The sequence below is a fragment of the Falco cherrug genome, chromosome 9, assembly GCF_023634085.1.
Source record: "Falco cherrug isolate bFalChe1 chromosome 9, bFalChe1.pri, whole genome shotgun sequence".
Taxonomy (NCBI): Eukaryota; Metazoa; Chordata; class Aves; order Falconiformes; family Falconidae; genus Falco; species Falco cherrug.
Window position 1 is genome coordinate 46383470 of NC_073705.1, and position 20504 is coordinate 46403973.

At 38.4% G+C, this 20504-nt stretch overlaps 2 protein-coding genes across 2 annotated transcripts in view; one reads left to right on the forward strand and one right to left on the reverse strand.

Moving 5' to 3' along the window:
- Positions 1 to 12707, forward strand: part of LOC102047268 (rap1 GTPase-GDP dissociation stimulator 1-like) — a 34226-nt gene extending 21519 nt beyond the window's left edge. The window contains exons 8-13 of the mRNA XM_014286880.3: positions 2220 to 2354; positions 5508 to 5633; positions 8326 to 8465; positions 8895 to 9021; positions 10072 to 10200; positions 11440 to 12707. Of these exons, the coding sequence (XP_014142355.3) occupies positions 2220 to 2354; positions 5508 to 5633; positions 8326 to 8465; positions 8895 to 9021; positions 10072 to 10200; positions 11440 to 11573 (791 nt within the window). The 3' untranslated portion in view covers positions 11574 to 12707. The remainder of the gene's footprint in view (positions 1 to 2219; positions 2355 to 5507; positions 5634 to 8325; positions 8466 to 8894; positions 9022 to 10071; positions 10201 to 11439) is intronic.
- A 1018-nt stretch (positions 12708 to 13725) lies between these two features.
- The window catches only part of TSPAN14 (tetraspanin 14), a 41689-nt gene continuing 34910 nt past the window's right edge, over positions 13726 to 20504 (reverse strand). Inside the window, exons 7-9 of the mRNA XM_055720203.1 lie at positions 19971 to 20015; positions 19428 to 19547; positions 13726 to 17587 (exon numbers count right to left, since the gene is read on the reverse strand). Coding sequence (XP_055576178.1) covers positions 17516 to 17587; positions 19428 to 19547; positions 19971 to 20015 — 237 coding nt within the window. The 3' untranslated portion in view covers positions 13726 to 17515. The remainder of the gene's footprint in view (positions 17588 to 19427; positions 19548 to 19970; positions 20016 to 20504) is intronic.

The following is a 20504-nucleotide window of genomic DNA, read 5'->3' on the forward strand; positions in this document are numbered from 1 at the left end:
TGCTCTGAATCACCCACTGTGCACCATGGTTCCACAAAGGCCAGAGACATGCCCTCGGTGCCTTTAAACTGGCTATCTTCAATGTATTCAGCTGAATGGCTTGCTTTGCCTGTCGCTCTTCTCCCTCCACCTCCCCCACAACCCCATTATATGTTCATGCGGAAAAAGTGAGTAATTGCTCTCAGGCCCCCATATATGCCACTGATGTATGCACAGGCCTTAATCTAAGAGGAAAAAAATCCTATGGAAATCTGATCTCGACATCATATGTCTTCTGAGGCAGTGAAAAGACGACAGACAGCTTTTGAGCTATGAAAGTGGTTGTTCCTACCCGACTTTAACTATGAGCCATTACATTCAAGGTTCTGCTGTTATACAAGCAAAAATCCATAGGAGGGAACACCAGTTTGGAGCTCTGTGACCATCAAAGCAAGGCAACCACTAATGGCTTCTGCCTATTCTCACTTTACTACAAGAGGAAAAAATGCTCTACCATTCTTTGGTTTGAAAGGTGGGGGGAGAAGAGAAATTAAGTTCAGTTAAGGTTAGTCTACATGAAGATCAAAATATTTTGCCTGTAGAATTTTGTCACACCAAAAGAGATTATTTATTCCTAGAAAACCTGTTCCTAAAGAGGACTGGGTGATTTCTTCCATATACTTTCATCTCTAAAGATTAGGACCAGGCAACAGAGCATCTGAAGAATCACAAGCAAACCCATCAGCTTTAGAAAACATAAGCATAAATTACTATAGAAAGATTTTTGCATGATCAGAGTTCAAACTATTTCAGTTACAGTTCTATCATGAAAATATCCACTTCGATTGTATGAACATTTGACAAATTCTTACTTAACATATGCAGTAATATATGGGAAAAATATGCTAACAACAGAAATGCTATGAGATTAAAGGAATAGTAGGCATTAGTTCAAAAGACAACTCAGGAGTTTGTTACTTTGGGGTAGAAATAATATTCAAACCAAAGGCATTAAAATTACTAGACCCATTTTCAAGTGGTATACACACAAAATTTAGAAGCCTGTGCATCTTAGGCATGCAGCAGTTAGTACCATGAGAAGCACTTAAAGCTACTTTTGGCCAGATTCTGTATTTGCACAAAGTCTGTATAGGTACATGGATAATTGTTTACTCCAGGTGAAGATGTGATCTTCCTATATAGCATTCACACTTTTTTGCCACATTTTAACAAACAGCGCCCACATGGTAACAGCACAGCAATATGGAAATGGCCAGTGTCAGGAAAACGCTCCATTTGAGGCATAATAAATTGCATAAAATAAAATACAGGAAAATATTTGACAGATGGCATCTTCAAAACACTTCCTTCAGGAAGGCTGCAAACTGTAATATGGAGGGTTTTCTTTTGCTCTTTAGGAGAATGCTTTCTCATTTCCTATCAAGGTGAGCTAAGATGCCTCCTGATACCAAAAGGGCTGTTACCCCTGCAGATCAAGTTCTTGGGCAGGGGGAAAGATACAGACATATGTTGACAAAACAGTGCAGAGCACGTACTGGGAAAAATGGTAGTTCTTTGGAACATAAAAATCACTTTCACCAGCATTAAATAGATCAGAACTCTCTAAGTCAACTCATTTTCCTAGCTTCATACGAGTGCAACACAATAAAACTTCTCATTTCAGAAAGTGGGTTTCTCAAAACAGGTAAGAAAAGCCTAGGCCCAATTCTTTTTACGATTAGTTAATGAAAAAATTTTTGATTAATACAAGAATTAACAGCAGTACAAAACTAGTAATCACTCACTCACCTTGCTAGATAAGATCCTTGGTCTCACAAGAGTCTCTTAAACGAGTAGAATAGCAAAACTGGATTATTAAAGCTATCCTGTGGAGAAACGGAAAATGCCACCAGTATTCCACTACATATATAGTGGAAAGTAAAGCAGCACTGAGGAAGAAATTGATGGGAAAACACATGGGCCTGAATTTGACAGTGACTGTCCCTAAAAAGCTCTCTCAAGCTCAGCTTTACTAGACGGTGTCTCAGCATCAGTTCACAAGTGGCTGATGCCCACTTATCTCTCGAGATGTTGTAAAAAACAATGCAAAAGCTACAGTGTCCATCTTATCAAGACATGAAAAGTCAAGGCAAGAATTCTTCAAGCTCTCAATCTGCATGATTAATGTCTATCACTGTTTCTTATCTCGCTCACCTGCTTGGTTTTGCCTCTTTCTTCAGATGGCAACTGTGTACGAATGGTACAGCTGGGAGTCATAGATCAGCTTCTAGATCTTTTGGAGAAGCATGTAGAGAGTGGGGACATCTCTGTTCAACATGCTGCACTCAGCGCACTTCGAAACCTTGCTATACCAGGTACAGAGTTTGAAGACAACTGACTTACTGTAATTCTTTGTAAAGACAGGTCATGTAATGGAGATGTGTGCAGCTCTGTCCAAGTCACCAACTCCAGTTCTTTGTATTTTGAGGGGCAACTGACCATTTTTCCCCCTGTAGAGACATATATATTTGAATAATTCATCAGGACTTCTCATCTACATAAAAGGTATAAATATAATAAAGTGTGATCTCATTGGCCGCTGATGAAATGTTGTCATATTAACAGTATACAGCAGTTCAAGACAAAAATTCAGAATAAGGTTTATAGTTTAAACTACAGTGTATGGGGTGGAGCTATCACATCACAACTGGAAGGGATTTCCTCAACCTGCTCCTCTCCTATAAAGCCAATATTCATTGATTATTTGGCTTTTGTAACACGCTTAAAAACTACAGTACTTAAAAGGGGGCATGTAAGAAAGATGGGGACAGACTTTTTAGCAGGATCTGTTGTGACAGGACAAGGGGTAATGGTTTTAAACTGAAAGAGGTAGATTTAGACTACATAAGGAAGAAATTTTTTATGATGAGGGTGGTGAGACACTGGCACAGGTTGCCCAGAGAGGTGGTAGACACCCCATCCCTGGAAACATTCAAGAATACCAGGTTGGATGGAGCTCTGAGCAACCTGACCTAGTTGAAGATGTCCCTGTTCATTGCAAGGGGGCTGGACTGGATGAGCTTTAAAAGGTTCCTTCCAATCCAAACTATTCTACGATTTTACTCTTGTGATATTTTGTTAATACAGGTCAGAAAGTTATGCTGCTTCTTATTGCAAATTTACTGCTTCCATGTAAAGGCCAGACACGTTTTGCTAGAGACTTAACGGTACGTTACCCTGCAACGCAGTCCTTACACAGCTCTACAGTACCCTAGAGAAGAGCGTGACAGCAAAATTATTTTGTGAAAACAAAAACTTGAATTTGTGTGCTATAATCATTGCTTTGAACAGTGAGAGCCCCAGAATGTACTAGTTGCTACTTAGCCTCCGCTACTTCCTTTTAAAGCCTGTTACACTCATTTCTTCTTGCAGGTAGCTCTCCTCAGAACTTCACTTATTGCTTTCAACTGGTTTTTTATATGCTTTCAAGTAATTTATTTAGTTTGGCTTACAGGATCATCACATCCTTTGGATCACAATAGCCAGTCACATCTTTCTACTCAGTATTTTCATAAACGTTCACACCATAAGCCCCTCACTGCTTCTATGTGTATTTTATTTTTCTGTGAAGAGATGTTCTACCACCATCCACATCAGCACACAGAGGCCTGTGCAAATTGCTTTTTGGTGCTAAGAGTATACAGCTTCTTGACCATGCATGCTAGCTACCTTACATCAATTACAACCTAACATAGAGCTGTTAGAAGATAATCACAGAATCATGAAAAATCACAGAAAGCCATCCAGCTGAAACTTGGAGAGTAGTTTTGTAGGCAAAATGTGACTAATTTTATTAGAATGAAAAGAAGGATTTTTTTTTCTATAAGCCTAGGCATGGGCTCCCACTTAGTTCTCATTGACTTCCCTCCTGTAATGTGTACAATAGGATTCAATGATTACAAGGAGCAAAGAAACCTATTAATCTCATTTGAAAGATAATAATTTTGATGTAGTTTCCCTTGAAAACAAGCAGAGATGATCACATTCTAACTCAAAACAGAACGCATTCCTCAACAAATACTAAGGTCTGCTTTTTGTAGTGCCAAGCCCAAGCATTCCTTGGGAACTCCTTAACAAAGCAATGAATGCAGATGATCTGCAAAGATGATAGGTCCCAGAACTCCAGAAAAATGTGGTTGCGGCCTACAACTTCATCCCTCTATCATTGCCTGTTACAGAGTTACCAGTACATCTTCATGTTCTTTGCAGCTGTACTTGCAAAGGCTAAGCTCTGAATTATAAAATATCAATGTATCAATATGGAGTCTATTTTGGTTATTTGTTCTGTTCAAGTGTGTTACAAACTATTTTAGATCTTTCTAAGTATGTAGGCAATGTAGGCACTTAAAATGCTATTTCTGCACCACACTTTTGCTCATCAATTGATAAAAATTTCATAACAGGGAAGCTGTAAGACATTCCTTCATGATAATACATTGCTCTATAGATACAGAAATTCTATCACTTTCAACAATACAGTCTGCTACCTGGAAAAAAAACCGAACACCAAACAAAAAAAAAGACTGAGTGCAAATCCAAATAAATCATAAAATTAAATTAATATGGGCTAATACTTACAAAGGTACACAGGGGAAGTCTTCAATTCAAGAGCAATCTTAAAAGAGAATAGGTGCTTATAAAAGAATTGAAAAAAGTCGTTATGCTGCTCTAAGTGAATGGAACCAGTCAAGGACATTAAGAGCAATTTACTTAACAGTGTCTACTTCCCAATTTGCCCCATAGGAGGAAGAGATAGAACAGTTATCTCCCTAATTTCACTGCCATGCCACCACCCCACCCCCTCAAAAAAAAAACCAACAAACCAAAACCTAAACAACAGGACATGAAGAAGATGGGAGGAAAATTCCTCTGGAGGAAGCGGCTTTCGGTAGCCCAGTTAAGAAGCATTAGGATTCTTTCCAGACAAGCTTCTGATTATCACCAGGGATTACTGCATTAACAACTGGAGGAAAGATGCAAGAATTAGGAGAGGGAAGTACAGAAACAAAGGCGTGAACAACAGGGGATCAGTAAGCTCAAATATGAAACCAAAATTCATTCTCAGGAAATGGTTACGTAAATGACTTCTGCCACCTAGTTCAGTTAAAATGAGCAAGCACAGGAAAGCCTTGCTCATGTGAGTGGGTGAGTAGATGGATAATCTATTACAACTAGAAAAACAAAGAGAAACAATGCTGTGCTTATCCTCTTAAGTACTTCGTTCAGGGCATAGCTGAGATCAAAAGTAACCAGAGTATAGTAACAGCAATTCCTAGGAAGTTTTTAGCTCAGAAGGAGCCTAAACAGTTTGGTAGTCCTAACTTCATTTCCAATTTCTCTAACATGTTAGACCTTTTGCTAAGAGCATAACAGAGCATAAAATTCTGAACAACAGTTATGTCCTATCTACATTTTTCACATGTGTAGTCACTGAGCTTCACATTCACATTCTTTTTTCCATTTTCTAGTTGTTAACAAGGTTCAAGTGCTAGAGGAAGGTGTGGCAGAACGGATTCAGGTACTTCTAAGATCAGAGGTGCCTCCTGTGCAGCTTAAACTTCTTGGGACACTACGGATGTTAGCAGATGGTCAAGGTAAGGAATTGCCAATGTTTCATGATGTCAACTACATGCTCCCCTCCTCCTGCAATACAACGGATGTGAAGGAGATTACAGGCTAAGTGTCCCGCTAACCTAATTCCATTCAGCCTGGAGAGGTTCCAACAGAGATGATTGCTAGGGGCTGCAAGCCTTCCATACTGACCCAGGCACCCTCACAGACAGATGAGAAACAAACTAAATGGAAGAGTCTGCAGTAGCCAGTGAAAAACGGCAAAGGCCTAAACCAAAAGTGTTTTCTACCAGAGATACACCAGCAAGGCATGAGTTTGATGGAAAAAGAGTCAGGCTGAGGCTTTGCAGTGCCAAGTCACAGGAAAGCAAATCAACAGGAAAAAAAAAAAAAAAAAAAAGGAGAATATGAAACAATCACAGGGAGCTGGGATGGAGAGAGGCAGGAGAAAATCCACTGTTTTGCTTCTGAGCAAAAGAATTTGTGCACTTCAACGGGCAAAGGACTTTCAGATTATGCACACAGTTCATTCAAATCTGGTGTTTTGTAAATTAAAAGGTCCTCCTGTTCCTGTTAAGAATAACTAATTAGATTTTATCTCAAAGAGCTCTATTGCTGGTAGACATCAGGAAGTCCCTATGAGACTGCTTCAGGGTGCTTTCGCTGAACAAGCCTCAGGCTGAGGTTCCACTCACCACCCTCTTACAAGTTCCAGCTTACTGTATTTAACTGGATTACCGTAATCTCCTCAGACTAACATGTAACATCTATGTAACATCTGACCCAGAAACAAAAGGAGGTAATATGCAGGTGGTTCTGCGACAACAAGTAACTCAACTCAAAACAAAGATGTTCAACTAGGCTACAAACAGGACCAGGGTGATGCCCCTATCAGCTAAAACTATCCCTTCCGTTCCATGTGTTAATGGTGGTTCTTCCTCAAGTCTTTGCTTCAGCAAAGCTCTGAGACACAAAACTTCCCAGTATCTTAAAACCACGCAGACTTTCCCCCCACATTTTTCCCTTTCTGAATTTGCTTCCAAAAGCAGGGATCTCCCCGGTTACTTTCTTTCAGGCCTGGAACTATTTAAAGAGATTGGAAAAGCAGAAAGATTGGGAAAAGCTCACAGACCCTTTATAGCCTTTCTCAGGGAATGTACACTTCCCATGAAGGCCTCTACCACACCTTTCCTCCTTTGGAGCACCCAATGCACATTTCATGCTCATCTGCTCTGGTCCTCCAGCACCAAGAGGTAGGGGGCGGACATGGGACAGGACTCAATATGACCAAAATTAAGTCAACAAGAAAACCCCTTAATTACAAATAACTACATGAGACCCCTAAATTTGAATTAATTCTTGCAGCCACAGTGTAATTTTGCAAACAGGGTATTTCTACACCCAAAGTTAGCACCTGTCTGGTGACTACTCTTGCCTCTCAGTTGCTACATCTGTTGCCTAACTGGAAGTGCTGTGCATTTATATCCTCAGTTCACGATCAAACGGAACACATGGAACCAGCACTTTGGCAGTTTACAAAACCAGCTCTTTTGTGCTCAAAGCCAAATGGGCGAACACTCAGTTCCTACAAAAAGGCACATTAAGTTTGCACATTACTACTTTCTTATCTTTCTCCTAGTACTCCTCACTTAGAAGAATATTCCAGTTGAATCAAGATGTAGAATTTCAGTCTTAAGTACTGAACAGAATCAACTAACTGAAATCACTGAAGCAGCGTCTACCAGGATTTTCTCCGGACTGAACCCTTGCTTAACATATTTGGTTAAAATAGAGTATGTCAGCCTTCAGCACCCTTAACTGCATTTTTCTTTGGCTTAGGAAATCACTTTCCAACAGTTAGTCACTTTTGATCCACAGCACTTTAAAGATGCATTATTAAACTGCAATAAGATTCACACAGAACCATGTGTGAGACTGATGCAATATTTAAAGAGCATGACTTAAATCCCTTCTGCTGTTGAACTTTTAAGATTTTGGGGAGTAGTCTCCCTTAACAGCAACAAGATTTAAACCATAGCATATCACTAGAGTTCCACTTCTTAGAAAAAGTTCAATCTAGTGAGGGTTTTTCCAGATGTCAGCCACAGATTAATACTTCTAGCAAGTTTTAAGATTGCATTCCCTTGTGTTTCAGGAGTCCTAATTATAAGGCTCCTCCAAACACTGGGAAATGTTGATGATGCCCAATACACAGTTCACCACACATTCTTGAGACATGCAATTACAGACATGCTGCAATTCTGTACCAAGACTTAGCTTCCCACCTGCTACCAACAGTAATTATTACCACTACCAAGTGCACTCAACCAGAACAGGCTCCGAGGAGCCCATGATTACATTTGTGCAGGGCTCAAAGAGCAAATGCAAGAAACCAAACAGGAAAGGGACACTCGTCATGAAGACTTCAGTATAGCAACAGAATATCTGCTTTCAAAGATATGAAGCTGTTCATTTCAAGCCCTGCTCCAGCAGCCCCTTAGATAGGGCAGCTCTTGGAGGTAAAGAGCAAAGTAAGGTCTTCTGATAGACCTAACACAACTAGCATTCCTCAGGTAAAGATCTCTAAGATCCTTTAAAAGCCCAACACTTTAGTTACAGCTTTTAAAGCATACCGAGTTCTATACTCACAATTCTTTGACAGAAACATTGCAAGGTCTAATTTTGAATGTCTCCTGATGATGCTTTTCTCCTCAGCCGACGCAGCTGAAATCTTGGGCCAAGACCCCATGCTGCTCAACAGACTTGTGCAGTGGTGCGATGCCAACGACCACACCGGCATTCATGGAGAAGCAAATCGGCTGCTAGCATCCATCATGCATCACAACAGATCCCAAGTATGACTACTATTGGTCTGATATGTTTCTACTTTCTATCTTTCTCAAATCTTTTTAAAGCTTGTTGATACAGCTAGGTGTGCAGTGTTAAACAGCACACACAGCTTTATTGTTAAAAACATGAAAGTTCACAGTAAAACCTCCCCTAGTCTGCCTCAATACCAAGACAAAACACGTATTTTTCTTATAGATATGCACATTCATAATTGTAAGTATTGATATTCCAAAACAGACCACCTCTAAGCAGACATGAATGATCAACGCCAAAAGCAATGTTATCTCTAGTCTCCAAATATCATCAATTTGCATTGCACCAGGCAAATAATTTTCCATCTCTTCAAAGGCTGAAGAGTATAATCTCATTTCTCTCTTCATTCTATTTTATTTGTAAAGATTTCCGTCTGTGATATTTTACCTTTGCTTTAACAGGAAGTGGTCAGAGCCATCCAGGAGGCGCAAGGAGTGAAGCATCTGGTTTCCATGACAACAAGTAAACACGCTGCCATGCAGAATGAGGCTCTGAATGCCTTGGCAATAGCATCTGCAATCGATTTAGGTATTTTTTTTCTGCTAAAAGTATTAGAGCTATGCAAGATCTTCAGTTACAAAGAAACTCTGTCATGCTGTTAATTCTACATAACATGGAAGATAAAGCGTATTTCTTGTCTAGATTTAGCTCTTCAGCATGAAATAAAGGTCAGCCATCCAGAAGATCACAAAAGCAACAGGCTTCAAGAATTGCCTGAAGATTTAGGGTAGAGTCAAATGATCAAGCTGTCTGGACAGGGACAACCTTAAGTTGCATGGTACGATGCTAGAAACCTACACACACAAAGCGCAGAAGTAAAGATGAAAGACTAGAGAAAGAGATGAAAAAGTCTAAATGAACACAAAATTAAGGATAAACTCTGGACTTGAATAGTCAGTGAAGCCTAAAAGTGGAGGAAATAATCTTCAGAAGACAGATAATTGAATGCAAGAGACAAAGCAGAAACACAGATAAAAGGGCCTTATAAGAAGCTGCAAATGAAAAAAGTGAAAAACTGAAGGTTCTAGCTACTTTTACTGGGCTTATTTTCAGAGATTGAGTATAATTTTTTCCCAGTTTTTTTTTTTTTTCCCATGTATGACTGATCACGTTTGAAAATGGGTCTCAATTTATTACAATAAAGATTTTCACCACAAATCTACATACATCAAGAGATAAATTGAAAAGAACTATCAACTTGCAATTTCTTGTACCAACAAAGCAAGACAGTAAAGCACCCATTTCACTGCTTGGTCCACCAATAAAGCTCTCAAACTCAGTTGGGTAACTAATGTGAACCAACTCTTCCAGCACTGATCATCACAAAGTTTTATCTATGATGAGGTTATTTTATACAGTCTATAGTATACATGTTCTGTCTTCCAGAATGAGGCCAGCAAAGAAACACTACAGAAAATACAGTAATTCTCCAGTACAGAAAACAGATGCACAAGACATCAGCGTAAAGCCAATTTGAAATAAGGCCAGTCAGGGATTTTATTTAAAAAAAAGCAAGCATGTTCACTTTCTAGCTTCTTCTCAGGTAACAGCTCATGTATTTGTTTACTTATTTTTCAGAAACCCTTGAAGAATCTTTTAAAGAATCACAGTTAGTTCAAAGCTTACACAAACTTCTACAAGATGATAATACAAGTCCTGAGGTGAAATATAATTCAATGGGTCTTTTGTGCAGTCTTCTTAATTCAGGTAACATAATTTTAAGTTGTCTGTGATGAAAAGATGGGAGTTTGTGGCAAAGACAAGTGTTTTCTGTTACCAAAATGTGCTGCTTGTGATGTTACAGTCAGTGAGTAGTAAAAGATATTCAAGAGGTTCATTCTTTATTGATCACCAACAATCCCAGTCAAGTAGCTTCTTTGTTTTTGGAAAGTTGATTAAACCATCAGCTGAATAAAAAAAGAAAGGCTTTATTCCAGTGAGTCAGTGGCATAATCAAGTCATGAAACAGCAGAATTAGAGCCTTGGAATAAAGGCATCTTTGTCCAAATTCACCATGCACAAGTGTCTGGCAGTCCCAGGTCCTGTATGTACCCCAGTATTTTTGTGTTCAAAGAAATAAAGAGTCTGTGTTATCTTCCACAGGCAGGCATGCATTTGTTCTCCCTATGCTGTAAGTAAACTAGAAGCCGAGCTAAAACAGCGGGTTTAGCAATGCTGTCTTTGCACAGCAACTTTTAGTAAAACGTATGAAGGATATGCTTTCAGATTCTCACTCCATGGTTAGGGCAGACTTAAAATGCTTCAAGCAAGATCAGACTCATCCTGGATATGTGGCACTAACTGAAAAAAACACCCTGAAACCAGGAGTCCAAAGACCTCATGCCATTTTCTCACATCTTAATATATATATCATATAAGTTGAAAATAATGATTGTGCTCAAGCAAGGATCTGCCACACAGGGAGCTGCTTTTCAAATCCTGGAGCTACCTTATATTGGCAGACAAGCTGGATTTTGTAGTACTCTATTTTTTCCCTGTAGCCATTCAGATATTGGAATAGGAATAAGCATTTGCATCCTTCAGTGCTACCACAGAGTATTGACACAATTAATGTGATTTAAGACTTCTTCCAGAGGTCCATATACATAGTACTTTATAGACTAACATTAGGAGTTGTGTCTTATTAATATGAAAGGCTAACAGAAAGCCTACAGGCAAAAGAATGCTGGAACTTGTCCTATATTATATTTTCACCAAAGTACTTTTCCTCTGTTCAGTCACTTCTTGGAAGTCAAACAGGAGAAAACAACATCTTAACTGGTTCAAGACTTTCAATGGCTGAAAGGGTATCTATTGAGAGAAATTTGTTTAAATTAAAGCAGTTCATTTTAAACAGCAAGCACTCCAAACTTATCTTACAGCAGTTATTGGGAGTCACTATGCCATGGCACATCACTAAAAGTCACCATTTCATCTCCAATTCAGGTGATCTGAGACAAGAAATAGAAGAGGACAAGATTAAAGAAACCCTCGAACAACTCTGCAGTCACAGCAATGCAAATGTAGTCAAGGAAGCTGTCACAACATTACAGGTTTTGAGAGGAGAGACACCCCACTAGCCTCCCTTCTTCCTCATTGCAACCCTGCACTGCTGCTGCTGCAAATGCAATAAAATGCCAGCTTAGTCAACCCTACCTTGCATTTGTCATGCTGCCACATAACCAACACTACCAAGCCCAGGTACAGTTCCTGCTTTTAAAGCTACACATACAAAAAAAAAAAAAAGAAAAAGTCATTTGCTCATCTATTTGGCCTACAGATGCTTGTATCACTGCTGCTCTTCACTGAGCTACTAACACGTGGCAGTAGGAATGAGGGCTGTCAAGCAAGTGGTCTTAAACATCACATGAGAAGCATCAGGCAATTACCACTCGTGTAAATACATTTTATACATTATATTATGCAACCTGAAACAATGGGGTTTTAGATTAGTGAGAGCTGTAGCTTAAACAATGCAAAGGGCTAATTGCCACCAATCCAATCTCTGCACACTGCCACAAAACTAAATGTAAACCAATTCCCCCTTCAACTGCCAATTTTAAAACTCACGTCCAAGTTTTTACCCACTAGTGTCACAAGCTATATTCCTAAATATCTGAGGTCACAGTCTTGTTCTTTTCAAAGTTGCAGCTATTGTAATGCTGAATGACACTCAGTAGAAGCAAAGTTTACAAGAAACTGCAGTCAACCTCCATACAGTGCTTGGACAAGATAGAAATTAACGACAGTTACAAATTACAAAGCGGACATGTGAAGATTTGGAGGCAGCTGGCATTTCATTAAGTTATCTCCAGTAAGAAAACCTAGGTTTAACTTTAAAAATTAAAAAACTGTAGTATGAAAAATGCCTCTGAACATTTCTACACAAACTTTTCTTATTTAAAAATGGTCACTTGACAAAAAAGCTAACGGGATCTATTGCACAACGTGTTCTTATGGGAACTTCCTGAAGCCATTGCAAGCATGTTGCAGAGTCCCACTGCCAAGAGGTAGGAGATCAAAGTAAAAATGTAGTGGTAGATGCTGAAGAGCTAAGTAACAATTACTCTTTTGAGCCAGCAGTAAAAGTTATTGAGAAAACAACAACAGAGAGTATTGACCTTCAAAAATTATTACAAAGCAGGGAATATTTAAAAGTCAACAAGGCCTCCTGTACTCGAACAATTTGAGTTTAACTGGCTTATGCCTGCAAAAGTGCAAAAGCTTTCCCACTTGCAAAATTTGTTAACACCATTTAGCTCACCACATTTGCCACCAAATATCACCTTGAGGAGTACTCTTGAGAAAGAGGAATTTCATAAAACCACCCAAGCAAGCTTTGACCACATTGTAGGAGAAGAAAAAAAAAAAAACCAACACACACACACACACAACAAAAAAACCTGAGATGAACCACACGCAATCTTCTCTAGTTTAAAGCACACAGTGATAGGGGTGTCAAAATCAGCACAGCTTCCAACAATCTCAACTTCAAAATGAGATCTGGGGTTGTGCCTAAACAGGCATTAGTATGAGACAGACCAGGATCTATTACAAGTTCTATAGATACACACCAAATAGCCACATTCAAGCGAAGTCATTGTTAGCAGAAATGATCCAGTCTTAATATTCTAGAGTATCCAATTCTGGATATTGCATTATTCAAATACAGTAATTATCTATTGGTTAAATGTCTCTCTGACCTTATCAAAACTAAAATCAGGTTTTAATGCATTGAAGAAATGTTAAAATGGCCAAAGAAGCAGACACAAGCCTATTTCTGCAAGCCTCATCTTCTAATCTGGAAGTTCCCTTCTGCACTCTTAAAGAGCAATTTCAGGAACATTGCTCAGAAATGACAAAGCATAGACTGCGCAAATCACAAGAGCAATAACTGTGGATAATAGCAGTCAAAGTGCAAACAGCAGTGCTAACTTTTTAGGTGTCTACATATTTAATAACTTCTGTACACCATTCTGCAACTCCTCACTTGTTTGGCTTTCCATTAACAATGGAAAGAAAAGCACCAGTGTTACCCTATTATTCAGCAGCCCAGACTGGAAAAAAAAATAATCAAGAATTAGTTTTGGCAAAACATACACATGAGCACCGGCAGATCTTTACCATTTCTGTAGTTATCCACAAACTGCAGTCTCAGTAGCCAGCCTAAACTGTACAGAAGGAAATACTAATGACTAGAAGCAAGAAATCTTAGAAATCAAACTCCAGGCATACAAAACATTAAATTTTATTTAATCAATCAAACTTAAGGCTTGAGAAAAAAAAAAAAATACTGAAAGTCACTCAAAAAAGCCATCTCAGAAGAGGAGACAGAGCTTCCCCTTCCACTGGCTACACAATGTTCAAGCTGCATGATAACCCACAGGCATTAGGGGGAAGGAAGAGGAACGGGTGCAATGGGGAGACAAAAAACAAGGCAATTCTACACATAAGCCAACTGCCACATCAACCTGAATGGACCAGAGGTACAAGTCTATCCACATGGCACTGTATGAGGGTCACCAAAACTAAAGGCCCCTTTGGAGGAAGTATTCAGGTCTTCAGGAGGCAACCAAAGCTCCTTTGGTCATGGCAATTTTTTCAGTGCTTATATTCATCGTCCTCCCTCATCTTCACATACAGGGAAACTGTGTCCAAATGCAGGTATATTAACAGAAACAAAAGGGCAGTTGCACTGTCAAACATACTGACAAATAAATACATTGTTTCACAGAAATAAATTGTGCTCATTTCTGAGAAATAAAAGTGATCACACTGAAAAGTTTCCTTCTCTCAGTCTAGTTATTCATGTCTGATCTCATCTTTGACATCATTAAAAACCCTGTTTCCATTGTAGTGTTTGTGGAGTTGTTCCAAATGCAACCACTGAAATCTAGACATCAACAATTTTTCAAACCTCTCTGGGCGAGATCATTGAATTGCTTCTCCTTCGAGGTTTTAGAGGCAAGCTCACACCCAACTGCTTCTGCTGACAAGACTTTTAAACCATAGCCTAGATCTTTAGCCATGAAGTCATTGCAGGTCCACAGAGAAGGTGCTAAATACAACTAACAAGAACGTGGTAAGAAAGTATTCCCATTCCAAGTCTGAAATTATACCAGCCATGTGTGCCACCAGTTGGGGTGCACTTCAAGACATCTAAGAGTAAACCAGTATAGAGCCCTAGGGTTTTAAAAGTGATACTGAATAAGCACAGAGCAGTTCATCCACAGTGGGGTTAAAAAAAAAAAACCAAAAACAAAACCAAAAAACAAATCACCCCATGAATTTAAAGATCCTCAAATAGGCTGAAGTTGCTCTCTTGAATTCAGTTCCAAATAACTGCAGCATTGATACAAAGCTGGTGTCAACAGTGGCCAAAGCCAGTACAAACAAGCTGTGGAAAGACAACACTTCAATTAAATTCTGTTTTGCATACAAACAGTACTTCAAGAAGAAACCAAGTATTCATTTGTCTTCAGGCAACTTGGCAAGACTTGCAGACACTGGAATCCTGATCCATGACACTGGCTCAGCAGCAGCTCATTTCAGTGTACAAACTCCACAGGTATCTTTGACACCATGATGATTCTCACCAACTGCTGAAATTACTTCCCAGTATTAGGAGCTTTCTGTGTCAGAAAGTGGCAAAGGGAAAAGAACTCCCTAGATGCAATTGTCAATGCAATGTTTTACAAATAAAAAGTTACAAAAACTTCCTTCCCCTATTTTACATACATCAGATTATTACACAAAACCATTACACTTTAGTTGGTTGATGAGGTGTTGTAAAGTTTCAAGCACCAAAATTTAGAGCAAAGGTTGCTGGACACTTCTTCACTGCTTAAAAAGTAGCAGTAACAGCAGGAAATTTTTGGCTGCTCCTAATGCATTAGATTCAACAAATAAGTAATAAAAACCTCAAATTCAAGACTCTACAGAAGAAATGTCACTTGATCTCCCCTCAGTGATTTACTGCTATTGTTTCCTTGTTGTATATCCAAGCTAAAACAAAAGAAAAAATAATCACAGTGCACTTCCAGCGATTTTACTTTCAGGTTTTCAAATGAGTAACAGCAGACTGCTCTCTCTCTACTGTAAGGAAATCAGCCATCCTTAGAGAAGCTTCCTTTTCCTTCCTGTTGTGCCTCAATCACTGGCCAGAAAAAGGACTATGAAAGCTGAATTAAAGTACACATGAGACGTACAGCATTGTCTGTGAAGTGCTGCTCAGATTAAAAGCCAGAAGGATGTCTCGACAACCAATACAGACAAAAAGATTCTTACTGTTGATTTGCTTTTGCCAGTGAAACATTCATTAATACATGCATAATAGAAAAAAGGACAGTAGAGAGATATTTAGAAGTTTAGCTTCCCAAGAAAGCCATATATTTTGGAAATAGAAGTATTAAATCCTTCAGGCAGACTACATGTAGTAAAATATCATAGTAAAAATATATACTTTTCTAAAATTTACACTATGTTAGGCACTGTAAATTAACCTGCTCTCCCTGAAGAAAGTGGTGTCACTGGAAGCAGCAAACAATGTTAGTTGTATGCCCCACAGTAAAACTGACAGCTACAACTACTTCCAAGAACTCTGCGCTTTTATTACTTCTACCTTATAGCTAAACATACTATGCCAAAGCCTTTTAAAGTAGTCTGGAACTCTTACTGAACTACATACAGATCCATCTACTGAATCCCCAAGAAGGGAGGGCAGGAAGAAAGAGAGTTTAGATTTCTTCCAATAAAAAATAAAAAAAATATTAAAAAAAAATAATCACTTCAGCAGGAGTAGTTCAGTTTGGTGCAGAAGATTACTGTGAAGAAGTCATTCTGGTTCACCACATTGTGACGGGCATTTGAACCAGGTATCTGAATGCAAGCAGAACTGATGATTCAATAGCTTTACAGAAGATTTAAACATTCAGCAACTACTAATCTTTCACTAAATGTGTATTTCCTCATCAAATGGCGATTTCAATAGGGATCAATGACTAATTTAAATGTTTTTCATCAATCCTGATATTAGCAGTTAGGACTTGTGAAGATCAATACAGCAGTTGAGAGAAACCAGAGGAAAAGCAAAACCGTCAACAGCTAGCACAGCATGCTTGCTACCAACTGAAACAAGCTGCATTTTGAAATTTCTGCAGACAGCACTTGTAAAAGGTATTTCTGATCAATAAAAAGCTAAGTATCGTTAAAGAGTTTTTTCTTCTATAAATAAAGAATATTTACATTTTTTTGACATGAAACAGCATCAGAGATTTACACCCCCTTGCCTTAAATGGAGATTTCTAACACACAGCGCTACAGATAGTCAAGATTTTTCCCCTCTTGAGAAAAGGCTTCCATTTTCAAACAGCATTGTTTACTCAAGTTCTGATGCTGAGCACAAGTTCCTGCTCCCAAGACATCACATTTTTCCCAGCCAAACAGAACTATCACTGTTTCTGTACAACTGAAAACCAATTAGAGAACCAGATAATTTGTGACTTTTTTTCCCTCCAATTTCCAATATCATGACAATTACATTGCTGGATATCTTGCCAAAAAATGACTGCATGACTCTACTGTAGAGATTAAAAATATTTCAAGATCATGAAGAAATCAGCATGCCTTCTGAAAAGATTACATTGAGATTGATGCCAGTTGGGAGTGAAAACAGAACAATCTTCACAGTAATCCTTCAAGGAAAGGATTTACAGCAGTTTCACATCTCCTTGCAACAACCTTTAAAATCTGTTCCACCAATGTCTTGGGAAATTCCATTTCTTCCTCAGAGATCAATGCTGGTGCATCAAGTTGTCTCATTAGAAAAAAGGTAGGCAGGTGTGTGTGTACAGGGTTGGTTTTCTTCTGTACCAGCTTCCAACAAAAAAGCATAAGCAGGGTAAAATCCACATAAGACTTTTAGTAACAGGATTATTTCATGGTCTGTGCATTTCTTCTACCTTGGTGTCCGACCGATAACCGTAAAATACACTTTTTTTGCAACATGTGTCTGCTTTTATATTCAGAAGGCATTACCTGCCTTTACAGCTTCAATATCAGAAATCAACGTCCTGGCTAGGAAAATCCCAAAAATCTAAAAAGACAAAAAAAATAACCATTTGTGAGATGAAACACTTATAACCTACCAGTCTGCCAGATGTTTGTTTGTAGATTCAGGTATCATTTCATAGCCAGGATCATCCATCAAAGCATGGCTATTACTAAACAGTAAAGGCAGCAGAATCTTGCAGCAAATAAAACTCATGAGAAAAAGGTGCTTTCACATAACACTTCAGAAGCATTCAAAATAATAAGCTTCTAGGTACCTTAGAGCTGGAAGAAATCCACTTCAAGTCTGAATCTTGTAACACACCTATTGCTAAAGTTACAAATCAGGCATTTGCGTTCATTCCACAACTTTGGATAATCCACTCAATTTTCTGATCTTTTTTTTTAAATACATGCATAATGCACAACTGCCTGTACTAAAATGAAATTCTTGTCAGAAACAGTAGTGAAAAAAGTTCCAGATTATTCTGAGACATTTAAGTTTGCAATTCCAATGTTCACTCAAGTTCTCAGGGGAATCTTCCTTTACCAGTTGAAGATAAATTCACAACTCAGCACATTTCATGAAACATTCTTGGAAAAACAAAAGACTGGGGTGAAGCTTCAGAAAAGCCAGAAGATTTGTTTTAGAAGGAGTCAGGTTATGTCTAACTCTCAGTCTCACCATGAAATAGTTTAATCCACAAGAAAGAGCCAATTTGAAAATATAAGCAACTGAAAGTGGCTTCACAGAGACTCAGGACAAGAACAACAACAAAATCAAGTTGTTGTCAACATGCCGCCAAAAGATTAGACTTCATATCTTGAGTGCCTTCCTAGCAGAAAGTGGTGTTCTCAGGACAGCAGCTCTCGAGCCGTGGAAGCACCATCACTAGATGGTGATAAAATATCAAAAGCCAAGCAATAGAGGGCAGCACTGCCATGGCTGGGAAAAAGTATTTTGCCAGTACTCTACCTGCAACTATTTTCAGTTAAATGGGAAATACATTCTACAGAACATTTACAATTTTATTTCCCACCAAAGTGAAGCAGTACTGTAGCAAAGAAACTTAGGCATGTGTAAGCAACTGCCACAATGAAAGCAGGATCCACCTCAAAAGTAGTAATCTGGTATACTTTATATTTTTTTTGATGTACCAACAACAAAACAAGGTACTAGAAGAAATCACAGCAACTCCTTCATCTGATTCTGCTAATATCACATTTGCAACCTGTTCACCAGTGTCCCTACTCTTCCATTCTCAGCATTTGGTTTTTGGGTTTCTTTTGTTTGTTTTGGGTGGTTTGGTTTTCGGGTTTTTTTGTTGTTTTGTTGTTGAGTTTTGGGTTTTTTTAGCAGTGTGCTACATGTTAACGCAGCCAGTTGAGTGGTAATGTTAGCATGAAGGACAGAACTGTATTTTAGTCATTTTACATTTTTGACAGAAGGCTGTAGTTCAGATCTACTGGATTAGATAATCAGAAGATCTCCCCTCCCTCACAGTATACTGAAACGTAAGAAATATTATGATATCACATTATTTTATATCATCATCATATATTGGCATATTGCTATATTAATATATTACAATATACATCACAATCATCATTAGTGCATATATTGTAATCGTGATATATTTTTATAATAGCCTTCATTGCTTTGAGGAACATAATTTCAACAGAATTAAATTAGTTGATATCAGATACTTTCACTCTAGAATCCCCACGTCCCTATAGGGTTTTTTTACCATATTATTCTCATACATAAAAAAATCCCAGTGTCAAAATATTTACTCTACCTCTCCCCATGACTACTTTAAACTTCAGCAGGTCTGCATCTGCAAACTTGAAACTTTTTTCAGGGTAGCATAACAAAAACAACTAACCTGGAGCAGTGAGATAGCTATGAAGACACCTGCAACAATGTAGATATTTCGGGGTAACCAAGCTTCAAGTGCAAGAATACATCCTTTGACAAAAATCTGATCATCCCATTGACTCTTGCTCTGAATGTGGAGAGGAAGAACAAGAATTTAACCAAACTTCAGAAATAAATGTATGCCCAGATTAAACCAGGGAATGTTGGACATGGATGTTAGCATCTTCCTGCAAATCCTAATAGAATATTTTAGAATTGGCAGATAACACAATTCAGAGTTAAGACTATTATAACTAATAACATTTGAAATGCAAGTCCTACCCCTTTTTGTAACACACCTTTCCCTTTCTCCATTCCATCACTTGTTTTCTCCACTCTCCCACAGTATGTTTACTTCAAACAAAGGAAAATCTCTACCACTCCACTCGTAGTATGATATAGCACTGCCAACTGGTTCACAGAGTTTTAAGCTGACAGCAATTCCACCGTTTTTATAGTTTTGCCTATGCAGGCATAGAACATGACAAACAGCAAGATCCCAGCAGCTTACCTTCTTCCTGACATCATAGCCACACTGTGTATTCACAACTTTTTGCTGCAAAGGAAAAAAAAATATTATTTTAAGTCAAATGAATTCTAGTCACTTATGTTCACAGGAAATTTTTCTCTTTTAGATTAACACATCAAGACTGTCAGAGCCAACCACTTTAAGAAGCTTTTTTACTAATACTCAGCAAAGCACTAGCAGAACACAAGAAAAGTAATTACAATGCAGAGGTGTATACTACCAGGAAAGCATCCTCCAACAGAAATCCCAGCTGCTTCTACCGTTTCGCTTTCAACTAGCAATGACTTTTTAGCATGAAGCACAGCAGCTGTACTGGCAGCATACAGATAAGACATCTGCATTTCCAAGATCAGTTTCATGTTAGCTATTTCACATAACACCTAAACATTGAGGTAACAATAAAGGTATCAGGCTGATTTATTTAAACCTGCTGTGCAAAAACATGCCTTACAACTCCATCATTTCAAGCGGTATACAACTTGCTATCCCAATCAGTTAAAACAAGTAACAGCTGCA